Raw genomic sequence first — 21118 nt, forward strand, 5'->3', positions numbered from 1 at the left:
TAGACAACAGGTGAGGGAATTTCCATTGCTCCCGACACAGGGGATACAGGACAGGGTGCTTTCAGGGGTGTGGGTCGGAGAGGGCAAGGTGTCAGAGATTTACCGAGAGATGAGGGAAGAGGGGGAGGAGTCGGTGGGCGAACTAAAAGGAAAGTGGGAAGAAGAACTAGGGGAGGAGATAGAGGAGGGTATGTGGGCTGATGCCCTAAGCAGGGTAAATTCCTCTTCCTCATGCGCCAGGCTTAGCCTGATTCAATTTAAGGTGCTACATAGAGCACACATAACGGGAGCAAGATTGAGCAGGTTCTTTGGAGTGGAGGACAAATGTGGGAGGTGTGGCGGGAGCCCGGCAAACCACGCACATATGTTTTGGGCATGCCCGGCACTGGAAGGGTATTGGAAGGGAGTGACGGGAGTGATTTCGCGGGTGGTGAAGGCCCGGGTCAAACCAGGCTGGGGGTTAGCTCTATTTGGAGTTGCGGAAGAGCCGGGAGTGCAGGAGGCGAAAGAGGCCGACGTTGTGGCCTTTGCGTCCCTAGTAGCCCGGCGCAGGATCCTACTCATGTGGAAGGAGGCGAAACCCCCCGGACTGGAGGCCTGGGTAAATGATATGGCGGGGTTCATTAAACTGGAGCAGATAAAGTTTGCCCTGAGAGGATCGGCTCAAGGGTTCACCAGGCGGTGGCAGCCATTTCTCGACTACCTAGGGGAACGTTAGAGGGAAGACAGATGACCAGCAGCAGCAACCCAGGGGGAGGGGGGGGGGGGGGGGAGGGGGGGTTTAGTTTAGGTCAAAGATAAAGGGGTTTTGTTACTTGTGTATTGTTTAAAATTTCTGTATTGTTATTGTTGCGTTTGCTTTGTAAGAGGGGAAAAATTGTTGTTTGGGAAAAAAATTTCAATAAAACATTTATAAAAAAAAAAAAGAAGCCCTCCGGCGAGCTCCGGATCTGCATTCATCCAAAAGACCTCAACAACAACATAATGAGGGAACACTACCCCATACCCAAACGGGAAGAGATCACGAGCGAAATGGCCCGGGCTAAAATCTTCACAAAACTGGATGCCTCGAAGGGTTTTTGGCAGATCCAACTGGATCAGTCCAGCCGAAAGCTGTGCACCTTCAACACCCCTTTGGGCAGGTTCTCCTATAACATCATCTCGGCATCCGAGGTCTTTCACAGGACCATGGAGCAGATGATGGAGGGCATCGAAGGGGTGCGCGTCTACGTGGACGACGTCATCATCTGGTCCACCACACCACAGGAGCACATCAATCGTCTCCAGCGCGTCTTTGCGCACATACGGGAAAACGACCGGCGCCTCAACCGAGCCAAGTGTTCTTTTCGGCCAAACCGAGCTGAGGTTCCTGGGGGACCACATTTCCCGGTCATGGGTCTGTCCGTATGCAGACAAGGTGAGCGCCATTACAGCCATGCCGCAGCCGGCAGACAAGAAAGCAGTGCTACGCTTCCTAGGCATGGTCAACTTCCTGGGGAAGTTCATTCCCAACCTTGCCTCCCACACGACGGCTCTGCGCCATCTCGTCAAGAAGTCCACGGAGTTCCAGTGGCTGCCCACACACCAGAAGGAATGGGAGGAGCTCAAAATTAAGCTCACCACAGCCCCGGTATTGGCGTTTTAGCAATAAAACTGAGTTGTACCATTCGCAACCGCATTGGTTCGTCTGTGTAGCAGAGTACCCAACACATCATATTCTAGGGGAGATCCCTTCAGGCCCTGAGGACTTGCACGAAATCATCCAAATAAAATGGACGCTGACATTCAAGATGGTGAGGACATTGGGAGAAACTAAGTATGACTTTCACAGACATAAACGGTTTCCTTCTGCACTGTAAATTCTATGATCTATGAAATACTTTTCTGCATGCTAACAATCACATTCTTATATGTTGTTTAATTTACATGTATATTACTTACGATTTGATGTTCTCAATTGCTGCCTGCGCCCAACCCGATCTAAGCCAATAGGTGTGCTTTGGGAGAAAGTGAAAGGTCGAAATCTGGCTGACACTGCTTTATATGGTGGTACCTGATGTGAAGGAACAGGTGGCCGAGCAACTGGCTGAAAACAAAGAAAATAAAATATAGCATTCTGGATACAAACAAATTGCTATTCATGAGGAGAAGATAACTTAGCTAAATAAGATGAATTTTAAAAGTACATGTTTAAGTGCATTCATAAATCATTTCAGCTACGTTGCCACAATATATGTGATGTCATTTTGAAGTGGTTGCAATTGGTTTATGTTATTTCTTGTTGAATGAAAATTGTAAATCTGATTCCTGTTATAGGATTTGTCTTAGTCTTCCTGGATGGAGGATTGGACTTACAATTCCCAAGAAACCTACAGGGTACACTCTCTGGAGACTGCCAAATTTTAAAAATAAATATCAACTTCCAGTTGATAGTTGAAAGGATGACAAGGCAATCATATCATATCATAGAATTTACAGTGCAGAAGGAGGCCATTCGGCCCATCGAGTCTGCAGATTTCAGATTTTAAGACTGACCGCAACAACCAGACTAAAAGCAACATTAACAAAACACAATTTTTGTCAGCAGCTTTTACTTCAAACCATAGAACAGAACTGTGCCATTTTATTCTCAACACAACCAAACATCCACTTTGCAGATCTACTCTGCACTATTCCTTAAGTACTCATTCGATTCTCCCAGGCCCAGTCCAAAGTCTGAGGTTTTATTCTGGTTTCTTTCCTTTCCCAATGTGGTAACCTTTAACCCCAGAATTGTCTTTCACAGTGAACGATTTTCCTGGCAATTCTCTCTCTTGCACAAACTAGGCTAATCTTCCAGCCTCATTTCAAATCCTCTCGAATTTGGTGTTTTGGATCCACGCAGTCAGCCCACACCCTCTACGATGAACCATAGATACTTCTGGCTTCAAGTTGCTCCCTCTCTCCGGAATTCTGGCAGACTTCCTGTCTGAGATTTTCAGAGTTATCTCAGAAACCCTTCCCCCTCAAAGCCCATCTGCATATCAACATGAGTCACATGGGCCTTGTACCAAGGTAGAAATGCTGATTCGCTAGAGACCCTAATTATTTTCTTTGAAGTAAATGGACAGTTTAAAGCACAACTGCTTACAAACCTACATTTGTAACATCTTCCTGCAATCTTGGAAACTAGCTAGTTTAAATGCAAATAAAGCTGCAAATGTTCAAATGTGAACAACTTGCACAGTCTTTCCAATATACAACCTGAACCTCCCTTTAATCTTTAACAGGCACGTCACCCAGGCTTGCTGTCAGGCAGACTTCAGAACAGATCACATATACCCCCACCTTCCTTTTACAGTAAATTAAAAACCCAGTTCTAAAACATAATCTTATAAACCTCATATTTATAAAAACATAGTAGGAAAACATTCTAGAAAACAAACACAAACCACTAAAATCTCCCAACATTGTACCAGTGCCCACCAACAGTGCCCACTTGGTCTTGGAAGTCCATTTAATTTATGGGTGAAACACTAAAGCAAGCTGATTTTGCTCTTCAGTTTGACATCATTAATTGGTAGTTGGGCTGTAAATAATGTTAAAATGTTTAAAATTGACTTTTGATCACTTTTGTGTTGGCATACCAAAATAGCAGACATTGCTGAGGGTAAAATGGTGCCCCATAACATAATATAGATACTATAAATTTATTTTTAAAAATAACTAATGTACCCAATTATTTATTTTCCAATTAAGGGACAATTTAGCGTGGCCAATCCACCTACCCTGCACATCTTTTGGGTTATGGGGGTGAGACCCACGCAGACAAGGGGAGAATGTGCAAACTCCACTCAAAGACCCGGGGCCGGAATTGAACCTGGGTCCTCGGTGCCATGAGGCAGCAGTGCTAGCCACTGCACCACCATGCTGCCCCTCTATAGTTATTTCTGCTCTAAGTTAATTTTTTTAAAGTTTTCTACATATGAAATGTAGGTGACGAAGGATAAATGTTAGAACATAGACAAGGAAATAGCATCAATTACTATCTGGCTAATCTCATTAATTAGGAAACATAATGAAATACATTTATATTTTACCAAGTAGATCATTTAAACTGTTAAGAAAAAGTACAGAATGGCATGAAGATTGTAATAATTGAGACATAATAATGGTCAGTCTCTTAAGTAACTATCCTAACACCTGATATTTTAATAGCAGGAAAATGTTATTAGGACCAGAAGGCCATCCTTCCTTTGTGCACAGAACACACAAATCATAGAAAGATACCACAGGATTTTTAAAATTACAGTATTGTGTCATTATCTGTGTATGCCACAAAATAGAATCCACTTTTATTTTTGAAAACATGCAAATGTTATAAAATTTTTTGACAAGTTAAATGCAGATTTTCTTTAGTCAGAGAAATCGGTCAAAAATGCCTTGCAAGCTCTGAAATTGGAATACAATTACAATTAAATTACAATCAAAGGTGTCTTATATGTCCTATAGAAAAAGACCAAACAAATTGAAAACCATTTAGAAACTTGGAAAAATATCTAGTTCTTCATCAAATCCATTAAATTACTACATCGGCATTAATCAAATAATTCAGCTCCAACAATCCTCACTATGGTTTAGCTCACTGTATATTCTGCCTTTGACCTATACACAGTGCTATGGTACACCATATAAATTCTACTCAGCATTATTTTTGTATATTGTCAGATGCATCAGTTTCTAAATTCCTGAAGACCAAATAGATTGAAATATTGCATCCTGTAGAGTTCAGCTAAAAACCTCCAACTTTGAAAATAAGATTACTATGTCTGAAAGCTTTTAGCCAGCCATCTGACCAGAAATCAAATGAAAGTTAACATGACACTTTTTAAACCTCTATAGTGTTTAAAAGACTTTAAAGGAAAAAATGCTGACCTTTCGAAATTAATTATTTTGTTCAGTGTGGTTTGGAATTTGATAGCCTTCTCTACCCCTCAATATTCACTTTGACTCTCCTGAGGGAAATGATTCTGCATACTCTTCAAGTATGTTGGCTGCCCTCCAATAGTTTACTGAATTGATCATTTTCCTATTACCAGCTAAAACAGGATATTCAACTCTGCAATGCAACACATTAAAATCCATACTTGCACATTTTTCTGCAGATCACCAGAGAGTGAGCAAGAGCTGAATCATATACTTATTTCCCCTCCAACCCAAGGATTCAGAAGCCAAATGTAACACCTGAACTGCTGCCTCAACTGAGGTAGTTTCTCAGCTTAGAAAGGAGGTCCCTTTTCAGAGTTTTTGAACTGCAAGGTTCAGAAACATACTGGATACTTAATTTATCACTCAACCATTAGAAGAGCTTATTTTTCCATACTTTTGTATCAATCATCTTCCCTTTGTTTAATGGTTCCAGTTGAGGCTGGGGTGCAGCTTTACAGATTGCAGCACTTTTCCAGTACACTTATTAAGTGTCCATTCACCATATTTTAAACAGAACAGTGCATCTTGGCAGGCCTTTACTCCCATCTAAACCTGGCCATTTTATGTCCACACATGTATCTTTGAGCAGGCTTGCCAATATAGAAATTGCTCTGGAATTATTTCCTAGAGTCTTCTCCCTAACCCAAGACCTTGAGGCCAATGTTATTAGCTCTCTCAACATCCTAGCTGAGAGTTGTTAACTCAGCACAAAACAGGAATAAACCTGACCACATAATGGCTCAGTTCCACATAGGACATGGCATTTATCAACTAGGCAATCTTTGCTAAAATCCAATTCTTTGATAAACTTATTTTCTGTTCTAGTCTCATTTCAATTCGTAATAAATGACTTGTGAACACGAGATCTCAATTGGTTCCTTACTTTAATTTGCCTTATTACTCCCACTTTATTATTTACTAAGAAACTCCAATAATGATCCCTCTTGTGGGTTCCTTCGCGTACTGTTTCTGGATAGATTCTTGAAAGATTTCAATAAGTTTGCTTGCTTGTACACATTGTCCCTACAACAAATCGTAGTATTAAAAGAGGATAATAAAAATCCCTCAATATAGCAAGTGAGATCTTGGCACTAATCTTTATGACCAGCCGCAACAGTGCACTCATGCCCATTTTACCATGTGATAGTCTGTAATATATTCTACCATTAACTTTTCCTCTCTTCTACTACTTTTTATAAATTTAGAGCACCCAATTCATTTTTTCCAATTAAGGGGCAATTTTAGCATGGCCAATCCACCTACCCTGCACATCTTTAGGTTGTGGGAGTGAAACCTACGCAAACACGGGGAAAATGTGCAAATTCCACACGGACAGTGACCAAGGGCCGGGATCGAACCTGGGACCTCGGCGCCGTGAGCGAGCAGTGCTAATCACTGTGCCATGCTGCCCTTCTCTCTTCTACTACTGAAGGAACATTTGTGCCAATTGCTACTTTACATTAAGACACCATACATTTTGTTTATTAGGAGCCCCGCAACACCCTTGTCTATCAAACATCTGCCTAACAGCCTCCAATGATAACCATTTGGAGATCTCCTTTTACTGTAGAAATAAACTGTCAATATTCAAAGACAGTCCAATTATCACCAATGTAAATCTTCACCATGCTGACAATAATTTAAAACCAACAATTCGCCTTTCACTATTCTTATTATAATAGTGAAAATATTGTGCTGACTGATATCACAGTCTGGAAGGGGAGATTTTATGGATACTTCAAGATTATTATATCAAATAACCTTTCATTTGACTTAAGTTTTAAAATATCTGAAATGGATTTACTTTTTATTCACCAGCTGGCATAGTGCAAGAAATCCAAATCTATTGCAATCATTTTAAGCACATTAATCATCAGATTCATGGACACAGCAATTTTCAAAGTGGAAATATTGGCAATACAGTACATTAAAGGTAAGAGATTGGCAAGAAATTCAAGTGCAAGTCAGAAAAGCAAATATAAAGTACACCAATGTCTGTATCAGAAGTGGGGAGGACAGGATATAGCCCAAATTCCTTTCTATGGTTTCTTGAGGAACTGAAGCAAAGTTTTCAGCCAAAGATGGAGAAGCAGGCATAGCAGGAAGTTTGATTTGTATGTAGAAGACGCAGTAAAGAGTGTCACCTTACTTGTATTGTAAAAAGGTCCTCCATTTCCTCTGAGCGATTATTCCCATAGATACTGACCCCACCAATTACAGAGATCGGTCTCCTTTTCTGGTTTCTATGTCGAGGAACGCTGACACATTTCTCTGGCTGGGAGTCAATACAAGGGGCGTCAGTGGCATCTTCATTCTCTGCCAGGTCAATTTTTTGAGGTTGAATAGGAAAACCATTCTCTGGGATAGAAAACTTCCGGCTAGAAAACTGACCATAGTCTGAAAGGGGTCGTTGTCGCTGCCTGCCTTTCCAGGAGTTCCATCGTTGGCTAATCTTTTGTGCATCTGTTTTTTCTTCTTCCTGGGAAGATAATGGCTTCCTCCACTGGTCTTCGGGAGAAACCTTTCAAATGTGAACACGAAGTGTCATCATCTTTATTAGCATTACTTCTTCCCCAAGTTACAAGCTCTGGGGGTTTCTACACATCAGCATATTAATAACAATAATAAATAAAATCATCTCTTCTTTTGGATGTAATAACATCTCAATGTAGAACTTTTGACATATTTATGCACAGACATTTAAACTTAAAAAATATTACAAGGTTTACAGATCGGAGGAAATGTGTACCACAGGATCCACAATCAATATTTTGGTGGAGTTACGATACAGTGAACAAGGGTGGGAACGCTCATGGATTATCAAGGCCCTAAACCATTTGAGCTGGAGATAACTTTAATCCCCTACCATTCAGCTAGCTGGAATTAGCTGACTCAGCAGGAGTGGTTATTGTATCTAGGGATTTACTGCATCTGTGTGGCTCATGGGCAAAATCTCAGCTTTAAGACGTTTTGATCTAATCATGATGGTCCAGAATTAACTGCAGTGAGAAGAGACAGTCACTTGTTAAATGTCTAACTAGACAGGAAATAATATCACCCATTATGTCAGAAGCAACTTAATCGCTATTAATTGAAGGACATTTGCGGAAGAAAAATGTTTTATTCTAATCCTTTGTATCATTGCATTTCAACACACTTCTTTTAAATGCAGTTAGTAACTAATCATTGCAGACAATGCAGTAAAAAAAACCACAGCTACTTAAAAGACCAAAACCAACCTTATTTATTGTAGTGCTTACTTCATGGTCAGACAGAGTTATTGGTGTCTTGCACATGCACTGAAAGACTACACAGTATTTATCGATAGTGGTCATCCACCTGGCTCTTCAGCTTCCTTTGTTTTGTATGAAAACACAACAACCTGTCTGGGAATCATCGGCTACACTGAGCAAGGTCTGAAGGTTGTGACTCATGATGCTGATCCCATGACTGTACTTTTACCACTGCACTGTTCAAGGCTTTCAAAGTTGGATAGCTACTACACACTGGTAACAATGCAAGAGCTACAATGCACCACACATGTCAAGATATAAATTTAAAACATTAAAAGTTTGCAGCAACATACCTCTTTGTGTAGGGCTGTGTATTAAGAGACCAAGACACACAATTTCTCTGTGCTGTCCATAAAATCATCCTTAAATGTGATTGTGACTATAGCTTTTTATAACTCTTGTGCTGCTTTTCACATATACCTCTGGGAGCAGCAGAAGCAATGAGATTTCATGAAGTTGAATCCTGATCCATAATCACTGATACTTAGTAAATGAAATTAAGTCAGATATTTAAAAAATATGAAATAGGAACACGAACAGGCCATTCAGTTCATCAAGTCTGCTCACCGTTCAACTAGATCATGGCTGCTATTCTACCTCAATACCATTTTCCCATACGATCCCCATATCCCTTGATATCTTTAATACTTAGAAATCTATTGATGTGGAGATGCCAGTGTAGAAATCTATTGATCTTGGTCTTGAACATACTCAAGACTGAGCCCCTACCGTACTCTGTACTTCCTGCATCTAACCTGTTTAGCTCTAAAGATTTTACTTCAATGAGATCACCTCCCATTCCTCCAAACTAGGCTTGTCCAAGCTCCGGCCCATAAGCCAGACGTGGCCAGAGGCATTTTCTTAGTTTTTATATAAATTCAGAGTACCCAATTATATAGTGGATGCACTGGTAGTAATCTTCCAAAAATCCTTAAATTCTGAAAAAGTCCCAGAGGATTGAAAAACTGTCAACATAACGGGCGGTATTCTCCCCTCCCCCTCGGCCGGGTGGGAGAATCGCTGGGGCGCCGCGTGAATCGCGCCACGCCACGCCGACCCCTGCACGCGATTTTCCCACCCCCCCCCCGAATCCAGGCTGCTCGGAGAATCGCTGCAAACAACGAGCAGCGATTCTCCGGCCCGGATGGCGTTTCTGTGGTCGAAAACGAGACTCCCGAATGGTATGTTGCCTCCCGGGTGCAGGGGTCGGGGATGCTTTTGCTAGCACTGTTAGGGAGGTTTTAAACTAATGTGCCAGGGGGATGGGAACCAGATTAGGAAGTTAGAGGTCAGTAAAGAGGCAGCAACTAAAGCCAGTAAGGTACTAGATAATAAACTCAATGTGATTAAGGGGAAGAGTAGACAGGGAAGAGATGATAAACACAAAGGGACAGGTGGTCTGAGGTGCATTTGTTTCAATGCGAGAAGTGTAGCAGGTAAGGCAGTTGAATTTATAACTTGGATTAGTACCTGCGAATATGATGTTATTGGTATTACTGAGACTTGGTTGAGGGAAGGGCAAGACTGGCAACTAAATATCCCAGGGTATTGATGCTTCAGGAGGGATAGAGAGGGAGGTAAAAGGGGTGGAGGAGTTGGATTACTGGTCAGAGATGATATCACAGCTGTGATTAAGGAGGGCACGATGGAGGATTCGAGCACTGAGGCAATATGGGTAGAGCTAAGAAATAGGAAGGGTGCAGTAACATTGTTGGGACTTTACTACAGGCCACCCAAAAGCGAGCGTGAAGTAGAGGTACAAATATGTAGACAGATTACAGAAAAATGTAGGAGCAATAGGGTGGTCGTGGGGATGAGAGATTTTAACTTCCCCAACATTGAATGGGACTCATGTAGTGTTGGAGGCGTAGATGGAGCAGAATTTGTAAGGAGCATCCAGGAGAGTTTTTTAGAGCAGTATGTAAATAGTCCAACTCGGGAAGGGGCCATACTGGACCTGGTATTGGGGAATGATCCCGGCCAGGTGGTTGAAGTTTCAGTCGGTGATTACTTTGGGAATAGCGATCACAATTCCGTAAGTTTCAGAATACTCATGGACAAAGACGAGAGTGGTCCTAAAGGAAGAGTGCTAAATTGGGGAAAGACCAAGTATAACAAAATTCGGCAGGAGCTAGGGAATGTGGATTGGGAGCACTATTTAAGGGTAAATCCACATTTGAAATGTGGGAGTCTTTTAAGGAAAGGTTGATTAGAGTGCAGGACAGACATGTCCCTGTGAAAATGAGGGATAGAAATGGCAAGATTAGGGAACCGTGGATGATGGGTGGAATTGTGAGACTAGCTAATGTGAAAAAGGAAGCATACATAAGATCTAGGTGACTTAAAACTGATGAAGCTTTGGAGGAATATTGGGAAAGTAGGACAAATCTCAAACGTGCAATAAAGAGGGCTAAAAGGGGTCATGAAATATCTTTGACTAACAGGGTTAAGGAAAATCCCAAAGCCTTTTATTTGTATATAAGGAGCAAGAGGGTAACTAGAGAAAGGATTGGCCCACTCAGACAAAAGAGGGAATTTATGCGTGGAGTAAGAGGAAATGGGTGAGATTCTTAATGAGTACTTTGCATCGGTATTCACCAAGGAGAGGGACATGACGGATGTTGAGGCTAGGGATGGATGTTTAAATACTCTAGATCAAGTCGGCATAAGGAAGGGGGAAGTTTTGGGTATTCTGAAAGGCATTAAGGCGGGCAAGTCCCCAGGTCCGGATGGGATCTATCCCAGGTTACTAACGGAAGCGAGGGACGAAATAGCTGGGGCCTTAACAGATATCTTTGCAGCATCCTTGAGCACGGGTGAGGTCCTGGAGGACTGGAGAATTGCTAATCTTGTCCCCTTGTTTAAGAAGGGTAGCAGGGATAATCCAGGGAATTATAGACCTGTGAGCTTGACGTCAGTGGTAGGCAAACTGTTGGAGAAGATATTGAGGGATAGGATCTATTCACATTTGGAAGAAAATAGACTTTTCAGTGATAGGCAGCATGGTTTTGTGCAGGGAAGGTCATGTCTTACAAACCTAACAGAATTCTTTGAGGAAGTGACAAAGTTAATTGATGAGGGAAGAGCTGTAGATGTCATATACATGGACTTCAGTAAGGCGTTTGATAAAGTTTCCCATGGCAGGTTGATGGAAAAAGTGAAGTCGTATGGGGTTCAGTGTGTACTGGCTAGATGGATAAAGAACTGGCTGGGCAACAGGAGACAGAGAGTAGTGGTGGAAGGGAGTGTCTCAAAATGGAGAAAGGTGACTAGTGGTGTTCCACAGGGATCCTAGCTCGGACCACTGTTGTTTGTTATATACATAAATGATCTGGACGAAGGTATAGGTGGTCTGATTAGCAAGTTTGCAGATGATACTAAGATTGGTGGAGTTGCAGATAGCGAGGAGGACTGTCAGAGAATACAGCAAAATATAGACAGATTGGAGAGTTGGGCAGAGAAATGGCAGATGGAATTCAATCCAGGCAAATGCAAGGTGATGCATTTTGGAAGATCTAATTCAAGAGCGGACTATACGGTCAATGGAAGAGTCCTGGGGAAAATTGATGTACAGAGAGATCTGGGAGTTCAGGTCCATTGTACCCTGAAGGTGGCAACGCAGATCGATAGAGTGGTCAAGTAGGCATAAACATGCTTGCCTTCATCGGACGGGGTATTGAGTACAAGAGTCGGCAGGTCATGTTACAGTTGTATAGGACTTTGGTTAGGCCACATTTGGAATACTGCGTGCAGTTCTGGTCGCCACATTACCAGAAGTATGTGGATGCTTTAGAGAGGGTACAAAGAACAAAGAACAAAGAACAAAGAAATGTACAGCACAGGAACAGGCCCTTCGGCCCTCCAAGCCCGCGCCGACCATACTGCCCGACTAAACTACAATCTTCTACACTTCCTGGGTCCGTATCCTTCTATTCCCATCCTATTCATATATTTGTCAAGATGCCCCTTAAATGTCCCTATCGTCCCTGCCTCCACTACCTCCTCCGGTAGTGAGTTCCAGGCACCCACTACCCTCTGCGTAAAAAACTTGCCTCGTACATCTACTCTAAACTTTGCCCCTCTCACCTTAAACCTATGCCCCCTAGTAATTGACCCCTCTACCCTGGGGAAAAGCCTCTGACTATCCACTCTGTCTATGCCCCTCATAATTTTGTATACCTCTATCAGGTCGCCCCTCAACCTCCTTCGTTCCAGTGAGAACAAACCGAGTTTATTCAATCGCTCCTCATAGCTTATGCCCTCCATACCAGGCAACATTCTGGTAAATCTCTTCTGCACCCTCTCTAAAGCCTCCACATCCTTCTGGTAGTGTGGCGACCAGAATTGAACACTATACTCCAAGTGTGGCCTAACTAAGGTTCTATACAGCTGCAACATGACTTGCCAATTCTTATACTCAATGCCCCGGCCAATGAAGGCAAGCATGCCGTATGCCTTCTTGACTACCTTCTCCACCTGTGTAGCCCCTTTCAGTGATCTGTGGACCTGTACTCCTAGATCTCTTTGACTTTCAATACTCTTGAGGGTTCTACCATTCACTGTATATTCCCTACCTGCATTAGCCCTTCCAAAATGCATTACCTCACATTTGTCCAGGTTAAACTCCATCTGCCATCTCTCCGCCCAAGTCTCCAGACAATCTAAATCCTGCTGTATCCTCAGACAGTCCTCATCGCTATCCGCAATTCCACCAACCTTTGTGTCGTCTGCAAACTTACTAATCAGACCAGTTACATTTTCCTCCAAATCATTTATATATACTACAAAGAGCAAAGGTCCCAGCACTGATCCCTGTGGAACACCACTGGTCACAGCCCTCCAATTAGAAAAGCATCCCTCCATTGCTACCCTCTGCCTTCTATGGCCTAGCCAGTTCTGTATCCACCTTGCCAGTTCACCCCTGATCCCGTGTGACTTCACCTTTTGTACTAGTCTACCATGAGGGACCTTGTCAAAGGCCTTACTGAAGTCCATATAGACAACATCTACTGCCCTACCTGCATCAATCATCTTAGTGACCTCCTCGAAAAACTCTATCAAGTTAGTGAGACACGACCTCCCCTTCACAAAACCGTGCTGCCTCTCACTAATACGTCCATTTGCTTCCAAATGGGAGTAGATCCTGTCTCGAAGAATTCTCTCCAGTAATTTCCCTACCACTGAAGTAAGGCTCACCGGCCTGTAGTTCCCGGGATTATCCCTGCCACCCTTCTTAAACAGAGGAACAACATTGGCTATTCTCCAGTCCTCCGGGACATCCCCTGAAGACAGCGAGGATCCAAAGATTTCTGTCAAGGCCTCAGCAATTTCCTCTCCAGCCTCCTTCAGTATTCTGGGGTAGATCCCATCCGGCCCTGGGGACTTATCTACCTTAATATTTTTTAAGACACCCAACACCTCGTCTTTTTGGATCACAATGTGACCCAGGCTATCTACACCCCCTTCTCCAGACTCAACATCTACCAATTCCTTCTCTTTGGTGAATACTGATGCAAAGTATTCATTTAGTACCTCGCCCATTTCCTCTGGCTCCACACATAGATTCCCTTGCCTATCCTTCAGTGGGCCAACCCTTTCCCTGGCTACCCTCTTGCTTTTTATGTAAGTGTAAAAAGCCTTGGGATTTTCCTTAACCCTATTTGCCAATGACTTTTCATGACCCCTTCTAGCCCTCCTGACTCCTTGCTTAAGTTCCTTCCTACTTTCCTTATATGCCACACAGGCTTCGTCTGTTCCCAGCCTTTTAGCCCTGACAAATGCCTCCTTTTTCTTTTTGACGAGGCCTACAATATCACTCGTCATCCAAGGTTCCCGAAAATTGCCGTATTTATCTTTCTTCCTCACAGGAACATGCCTGTCCTGTATTCCTTTCAACTGACACTTGAAAGCCTCCCACATGTCAGATGTTGATTTGCCCTCAAACATCCGCCCCCAATCTATGTTCTTCAGTTCCCGCCTAATATTGTTATAATTAGCCTTCCCCCAATTTAGCACATTCATCCTCGGACCACTCTTATCCTTGTCCACCAGTACTTTAAAACTTACTGAATTGTGGTCACTGTTACCGAAATGCTCCCCTACTGAAACATCTACCACCTGGCCGGGCTCATTCCCCAATACCAGGTCCAGTACCGCCCCTTCCCTAGTTGGACTGTTTACATATTGTTTTAAGAAGCCCTCCTGGATGCTCCTTACAAACTCTGCCCCGTCTAAGCCCCTGGCACTAAGTGAGTCCCAGTCAATATTGGGGAAGTTGAAGTCTCCCATCACCACAACCCTGTTGTTTTTACTCTTTTCCAAAATCTGTCTACCTATCTGCTCCTCTATCTCCCGCTGGCTGTTGGGAGGCCTGTAGTATACCCCCAACATTGTGACTGCACCCTTCTTATTCCTGATCTCTACCCATATAGCCTCACTGCCCTCTGAGGTGTCCTCTCGCTGTATAGCTGTGATACTCTCCTGAACAAGTAGCGCAACTCCGCCTCCCCTTTTACATCCCCCTCTATCCCGCCTGAAACATCTAAATCCTGGAACGTTTAGCTGCCAATCCTGCCCTTCCCTCAACCAGGTCTCTGTAATGGCAACAACATCATAGTTCCAAGTAGTAATCCAAGCTCTAAGTTCATCTGCCTTACCCGTAATGCTCCTTGCATTAAAACATATGCACTTCAGGCCACCAGACCCGCTGTGTTCAGCAACTTCTCCCCGTCTGCGCTGCCTCAGAGCCACACTGTCCCTATTCCCTAGTTCTCCCTCAATGCTCTCACCTTCTGACCTATTGCTCCCGTGCCCACCCCCCTGCCATACTAGTTTAAACCCTCCCGTGTGACACTAGCAAACCTCGCGGCCAGGATATTTATGCCTCTCCGGTTTAGATGCAACCCGTCCATCTTATACAGGTCACACCTGCCCCGGAAGAGCTCCCAGTGGTCCAGATAACAGAAACCCTCCCTCCTACACCAGCTGTTTAGCCACGTGTTTGTCTGCTCTATCTTCCTATTTCTAGCCTCACTGGCACGTGGCACAGGGAGTAATCCCGAGATTACAACCCTCGAGGTCCTGTCTTTTAACTTTCTGCCTAGCTCCCTGAACTCCTGCTGCAGGACCTCATGCCCCTTCCTGCCTATGTCGTTAGTACCAATATGTACAACGACCTCTGCCTGTTTGCCCTCCCCCTTCAGGATTCCCTCTACCCGTTCGGAGACAGAGGAGGTTCACCAGGATGTTGCGTGGTATGGAGGGTGCTAGCTATGAAGAAAGGTTGAGTAGATTAAGATTGTTTTTGTTGGAAAGACGGAGGTTGAGGGGGACCTGATTGAGGTCTACAAAATTATGAGAGGTATGGACAGGGTGGATAGCAACAAGCTTTTTTCAAGAGTGGGAGTGTCAATTACAAGGGGTTACGATTTCAAGGTGAGAGGGGGAAAGTTTAAGGGAGATGTGCATGGAAAGTTTTTTACGCAGAGGGTGGTGGGTGCCTGGAACGCTTTGCCAGCGGAGGTGGTAGAGGCGGGCACGATAGCGTCATTTAAGATGCATCTAGACAGATATATGAACGGGCGGGGAACAGAGGGAAGTAGATCCTTGGAAAATAGGCGACAGGTTTAGATAAAGGATCTGGATCCTGAATACACCCAACAAATTTCTCTCCATCTAAGCCCCTAATGCTATGGCTGTCCCAGTTAATGTTGGGGAAGTAAAGTCCCCAACTATTACCACCCTATTTTCTTGCAGCTATCTGTTATCTCACCTAATTACTCCTCAAATTCCCACTGACTATTTGGTGATCTGTAGTGCAATCCTATCAAAAGTGATCTCTCCCTTCTTATTTATCAGTTCTACCCATATAGACTCAGTGGGTGAACACTTGGATATATCCTCTCTCTGTACTGCCGTGTTATTCGCCCTAATCAAAAATGCACTCCCCCTCCTCTCTGACCTCATGTTCTATCTTCCCTATAGCATCCGAATCTTGGAACATTGAGCTGCCAGTCCTGCCCCTCCCTTAGCCATGTTTCAGTAATAGCTATAATATCCCAGTTCCAATTCCCCATCCAAGTCCTGAGTTCATCTGTGTTGCCCGTCAGGCCTCTGGCATTGAAATAAATGCAGCTTAATCTCGACTTCCCTTGCTCTCTGCCCTGCTTTCTTGTCCGATCATGTTTTGAGCACTCTCCCTGTGTTTTATTTCTCTTAGCCTTACTGGGTCCATTCACTGAGTTCTCCGCAGTCTCTGTACTCTGTACTATGACCCTTTTTGATTTTTAGCATTGTCAATCAACCTACCCTGCACATCTTTAGGTTGTGGGAGAGAAACCCACGCAAACACGGAGAGAATGTGCAAACTCCACACGGACAGTGACCCAGAGCCGGGATTGAACCTGGCACCTCGGCGCCGTGAGACCGCAGTGCTAACAACTGCACCACTATGCTGGCCTATATCTCTTGCCTTATTAATCTTAACTCATTCTAGCGTCTGAATTACCTTCTTTTCCTCCATGAATTGGCAGCGCTTCTTTCCTTGGTAATACTCCAGCTATGCCCCGCCTCCATGTGTAAATTCCATTTTTGGTCGCCAACTGGCTCCATCGCTCCTTTTACCAACTTTTTACTATTTAGATGCCTATAGACAACTTTGAGATTCCCTTTTATAATAGCTGCCAGTCTCTTTTCATGCTTCCTCTTTGCTTCTCTCATTTGCTTTTTCACATCCCTTCTATCTCCCTTTAACCATGTTTTCACCCCATCATAGTCGGAACCTCAAAGTCACAAATTACATTGTACCTGACTGCGATTGTGGTAAACTATTCCTCTCATCCTTCTCTAACCTGTCTGCAACTTTGATAACATTGACCATACCAATCTTCTCGAAGGCACCTCCTCAGTTATCTGGTTTGCTGGGACTACTCTTGTCTAGGGTGTAGAACGATTTGTCATAATGTCTTCCAATATCTCTCCAATGTCTTTATAGGCTAGCTTTTCTTATTTGCAGGATAACACATGCATGCAAGTGATTCAGCTTCTTGCAGTTGGAACACTGATTTCTTCACATCCAACATGCTTCCCTTTATGTAGTGTCTTTCATGATATTTATATCCAGGCCTTCCTCTTTCTGTTGGCCCTTTTGCAAATAGTTCTTCCTTTTCTTCACCGTCCTGGCTTGCAAAACCTGAACTGCCTCCCAGCACAGTGAAAAGCCTAATCAGTTCTTGAATTAATAGCCTTCAGCTGACAATTAACAACCTGAGCGTTTCCATGTCAATCGCTTTCTTGAGAGTAAATTAATCTTCTTTCAGCAGGCATGCTCTCATGGCAGCATCACTTGTTCCCATGACAATCCTATCTTTGATGATATAATTCTTTCAGTTGCTCAAGCTCTCAAGATTCACAATGTCTCTGTGCATATTGATCAACATTCTCCCTCTTCCTGAACTCTGGTATTGAATTCATAGTGTTCATAAATAACATTAGTAGAGGACTCAAAGTTGGTTCTCAGGATCTCAAAATTTTCAAAGACCAGACTCGATGGACCAAATATCCTCATTCTGCACTGTAGGGATACTATGATAGGTAATGTTAAGGAAGTGGGAAGGCTGCAAAAGAATTTGGACAGGCTGGGAGAGTGGGCAAAGAAGTGGCAGGTGGACTACAATGTGGAAAAGTGTGAGGTTATGCACTTTGGTAGGAAGAAAAGAGGCATAGACTATTTTCTAAATGGGGAAAGGCTTTGGCAATCTGAATCACAAAGAGACTTAGGAGTCCTAGTTCAGGATTATCTTATGGTTAACATCCAGGTTCTGTTGGTAGTTTGGAAAGCAAATGCAATGTTAACATTAATTTCGAGAGGGATAGAATTCAAGAGCAGGGATGTTTGCATGAGGCTGTATAAGGCTCTGGTCAGACTCCATTTGGAATATTGTGAGCTGTTTTGGCCCCCATATCGAAGGTCCCAGATTCGATCCCGGCTCTGGGTCACTGTCCGTGTGAAGTTTGCACATTTTCCCCGTGTTTGCGTGGGTTTCGCCCCCACAACCCAAAGATGTGCAGGTGAGGTGGATTGGCCACGCAAAACTTTCCCTTAATTGGAAAAAATTAATTGGGTACTCTAAATTTTTTTTAAATTAAAGACTCAGGATCTGTCAGAGGGTGCCTTCTGCTGGAAATCAATTTGACTATACTCAAGATTGAGCGAATAGGCTTTTATAAAAGGACCCTGAAAGACTCATCCTGGTAGGGCAGGGAGAAAACTGTCTGTTGAATCATCAGAAAGTTGCACATCGGAGTATAATTTATAAATGTGGTGTGGGGTTTCTGGTTGCTTAATTAGTTAATGAGGCAAATACCTTCTCTAGTTTAGTGCAATAGTTGCCCACTAGGTAATGTCTCATCCAAGTTGATTTTAGTTTGGTTGTTGCAGTATAAATCCTATGATCATATTGTGCATTTATTTGCACCAATCACTGGGAAACCCACATCTTTTTTTAAGAATAATCCATCTTTAGGGGATTAGCTCTCTTGCAAGATCTGAAAACATGACAAATGTATGTGGAGAAAGACCAAGAACTGAAGCAAATATGTTATAAGTCTTACTTTAAAAGAAAATCAACCAGTTTTACAGTCATAGAATCATACAGCATAGAAAAAGCCCTTCAGCCCATCACATCTGCGCAGTCAAAAACAACCACCTAACCATTCTAATCCCATTTTCCAGCACTTGGCCCATAGCCTTGTATGCCTTGGGATTAAAAGTGCATATCTAAATACTTCCTAAATGTTATGAGGGTCTCTACCTTCACCACCCTTTCAGACTGCGAATTCCAAACTCCCACCATCCTCTGAGTAAAAAGGATTTTCCTCACATACCCTCTAAACCTCCTGCTCCTCACCTTAACTCTATGGCCCTTGGTCATTGACCCCGCCACCAAGGGGAAATGTTTGTTCCTGTCTACTCGATCGATGTCCCTCATAATTTTATACATCTCAATCATGTCCCAACACTGATACCTGCGGGACCCCACTGGACACAGGTTTCCAGTCAGTAAACCCCCCCTCGACCATCATGCTTCCTACTCACCCAATTTGGGGTCCAATTTGCCAAATTTCCTTGGATCCCATGGGCTCTTACCTTCACTATCAGTCTCCCATGTGGGACCTTATCAAAAGCCTTGCGAAAGTCTAAGTAGACTACGTCAAATGCATTTCCCTCATCTACACACCTAGTCACCTCTTTGAAAAACTCAACCAAGTTGGTCAGACATGATCTTCCCTTAACAAAACCATGCTGACTGTTCTTGATTAATCCCTACCTCTTTCAATGCAGATTAATTCTGTCTCTCAGAATTGCTTCCACTAGTTTCCCCACCACTGAGGTTAGACAGACTGGTCTTTAGTTCCCTTGTTTATCCCTTCCCCCCTTTTCAATAGAAAAGATAAACAGGGGCAGCACGGTAGAGCAGTGGGTTAGCCCTGCAGCCTCACAACGCCGAGGTCCCAGGTTTGATCCTGGCTCTGGGTCACTGTGTGTGGAGTTTGCACATTCTCCCCGTGTTTGCATGGGTTTCGCCCCCACAACCCAAAAGATGTGCAGGCTAGGTGGATTGGTCACGCTAAATTGCCCCTTAATTGGAAAAAATGAATTGGGTACTCTAAATTTATATTAAAAAAAGGAAAAGATAAACAGGTCATAATTGTGTTCCTCAACCAATTTTAATTCCTTCTCTTCCTCCTCTAATTTTCTACATTCCTGACAGTATTGCTAAAGAATAATATTCATTAATAATTCTTCATCGAAGCAGCAGTTCTTCATCTGTGAGGGCCATTGGTAAGTATTAGCATGCTACATAATCAGGGGATAATAGTGATGCTCAGTTTTCCCTTCTCATCTTTTGTTCAAATTTTGTTCCATTTTCCAGCAAAAGTATCAGAAGCAGCAGCCGGGACTGATTATTCTCAACTTAAATATTTGCACTATAACCAAATTAAAAATTCACAAAGCAGTATATTCATTGATGCAAGAGCTATAGGGTGGCATGGTAGCTCAGTGGTTAACACTGTTGCTTCACAGCGTCAGGGACCCGGGTTCAATTCCCGGCTTGGGTCACTGTCTGTGTGTAATCTGCACGTTCTCCAAGTGTCTGCGTGGGTTTCCTCCCACAAGACCCAAAAGACGTGCTTGTCAGGGGAATTGGACATTCTGAATTCACCCTCAATGTACCCAAACAGCCGCTGTCATGTGGCGACTAGGGATTTTCACAGTAACTTCATTGCAGTGTTAATGTAAACCTACTTGTGACACTAATAAAGATTATATTATTTATCATCTTTTTATAAATCATGAATGACCCATCGATTCAAAGTAAGAAGTCTTACTACACCAGGTTAAAGTCCCACAGGTTTGTTTCGAATCATCAGCTTTCGGAGCACTGCTCCTTCCTCAGGTGACTCACTATATTGTGCTTGGAACAATGTCAGTGAATGTTTTTACAAATTCAATATTGTAACGAAGCTTTATTTGGAATGGAACGAATAAAATAAGATTATCTCTCAAACAGTATTGTAATTTAATGAACAATGTCATCTCACAATGACAGCCAATGTGGGGCATTGTTTCCATAGTAAATTGTTCCATTTTTGCTAAATAATGCAATACCAGAAACAACCAAGAGAGGGCAATAATCAAATTGCAGAATGTCTTCCTTGACGGTTCACAGATCTGTCAAACTTCAGCAAGAAGTTCCACACGAGTGCACTTTAAATCACAGTTGCACTTTATTTTAAAATGTATTTTTATTCAACAAATTTTCAACAGTTTTACAATTCACAACCGCCCCCCCCCC

At 43.1% G+C, this 21118-nt stretch overlaps 1 protein-coding gene across 11 annotated transcripts in view; it reads right to left on the reverse strand.

Annotated features, from left to right (window-relative positions):
* The window catches only part of LOC140391880 (spermatogenesis-associated protein 13-like), a 524178-nt gene that overhangs the window by 108547 nt on the left and 394513 nt on the right, over positions 1-21118 (reverse strand). For 10 of the 11 annotated variants that reach the window (XM_072476884.1, XM_072476878.1, XM_072476877.1 and 7 more), the window contains 2 exons: positions 7118-7489; positions 1942-2086 (listed from right to left, as the gene is read on the reverse strand). In XM_072476884.1, the coding sequence (XP_072332985.1) occupies positions 1942-2086; positions 7118-7489 (517 nt within the window). The remainder of the gene's footprint in view (positions 1-1941; positions 2087-7117; positions 7490-21118) is intronic. The other variant, XM_072476882.1, reaches the window with a different exon arrangement.

Source organism: Scyliorhinus torazame, chromosome 15 (genome assembly GCF_047496885.1).
Source record: "Scyliorhinus torazame isolate Kashiwa2021f chromosome 15, sScyTor2.1, whole genome shotgun sequence".
Classification (NCBI taxonomy): domain Eukaryota; kingdom Metazoa; phylum Chordata; class Chondrichthyes; order Carcharhiniformes; family Scyliorhinidae; genus Scyliorhinus; species Scyliorhinus torazame.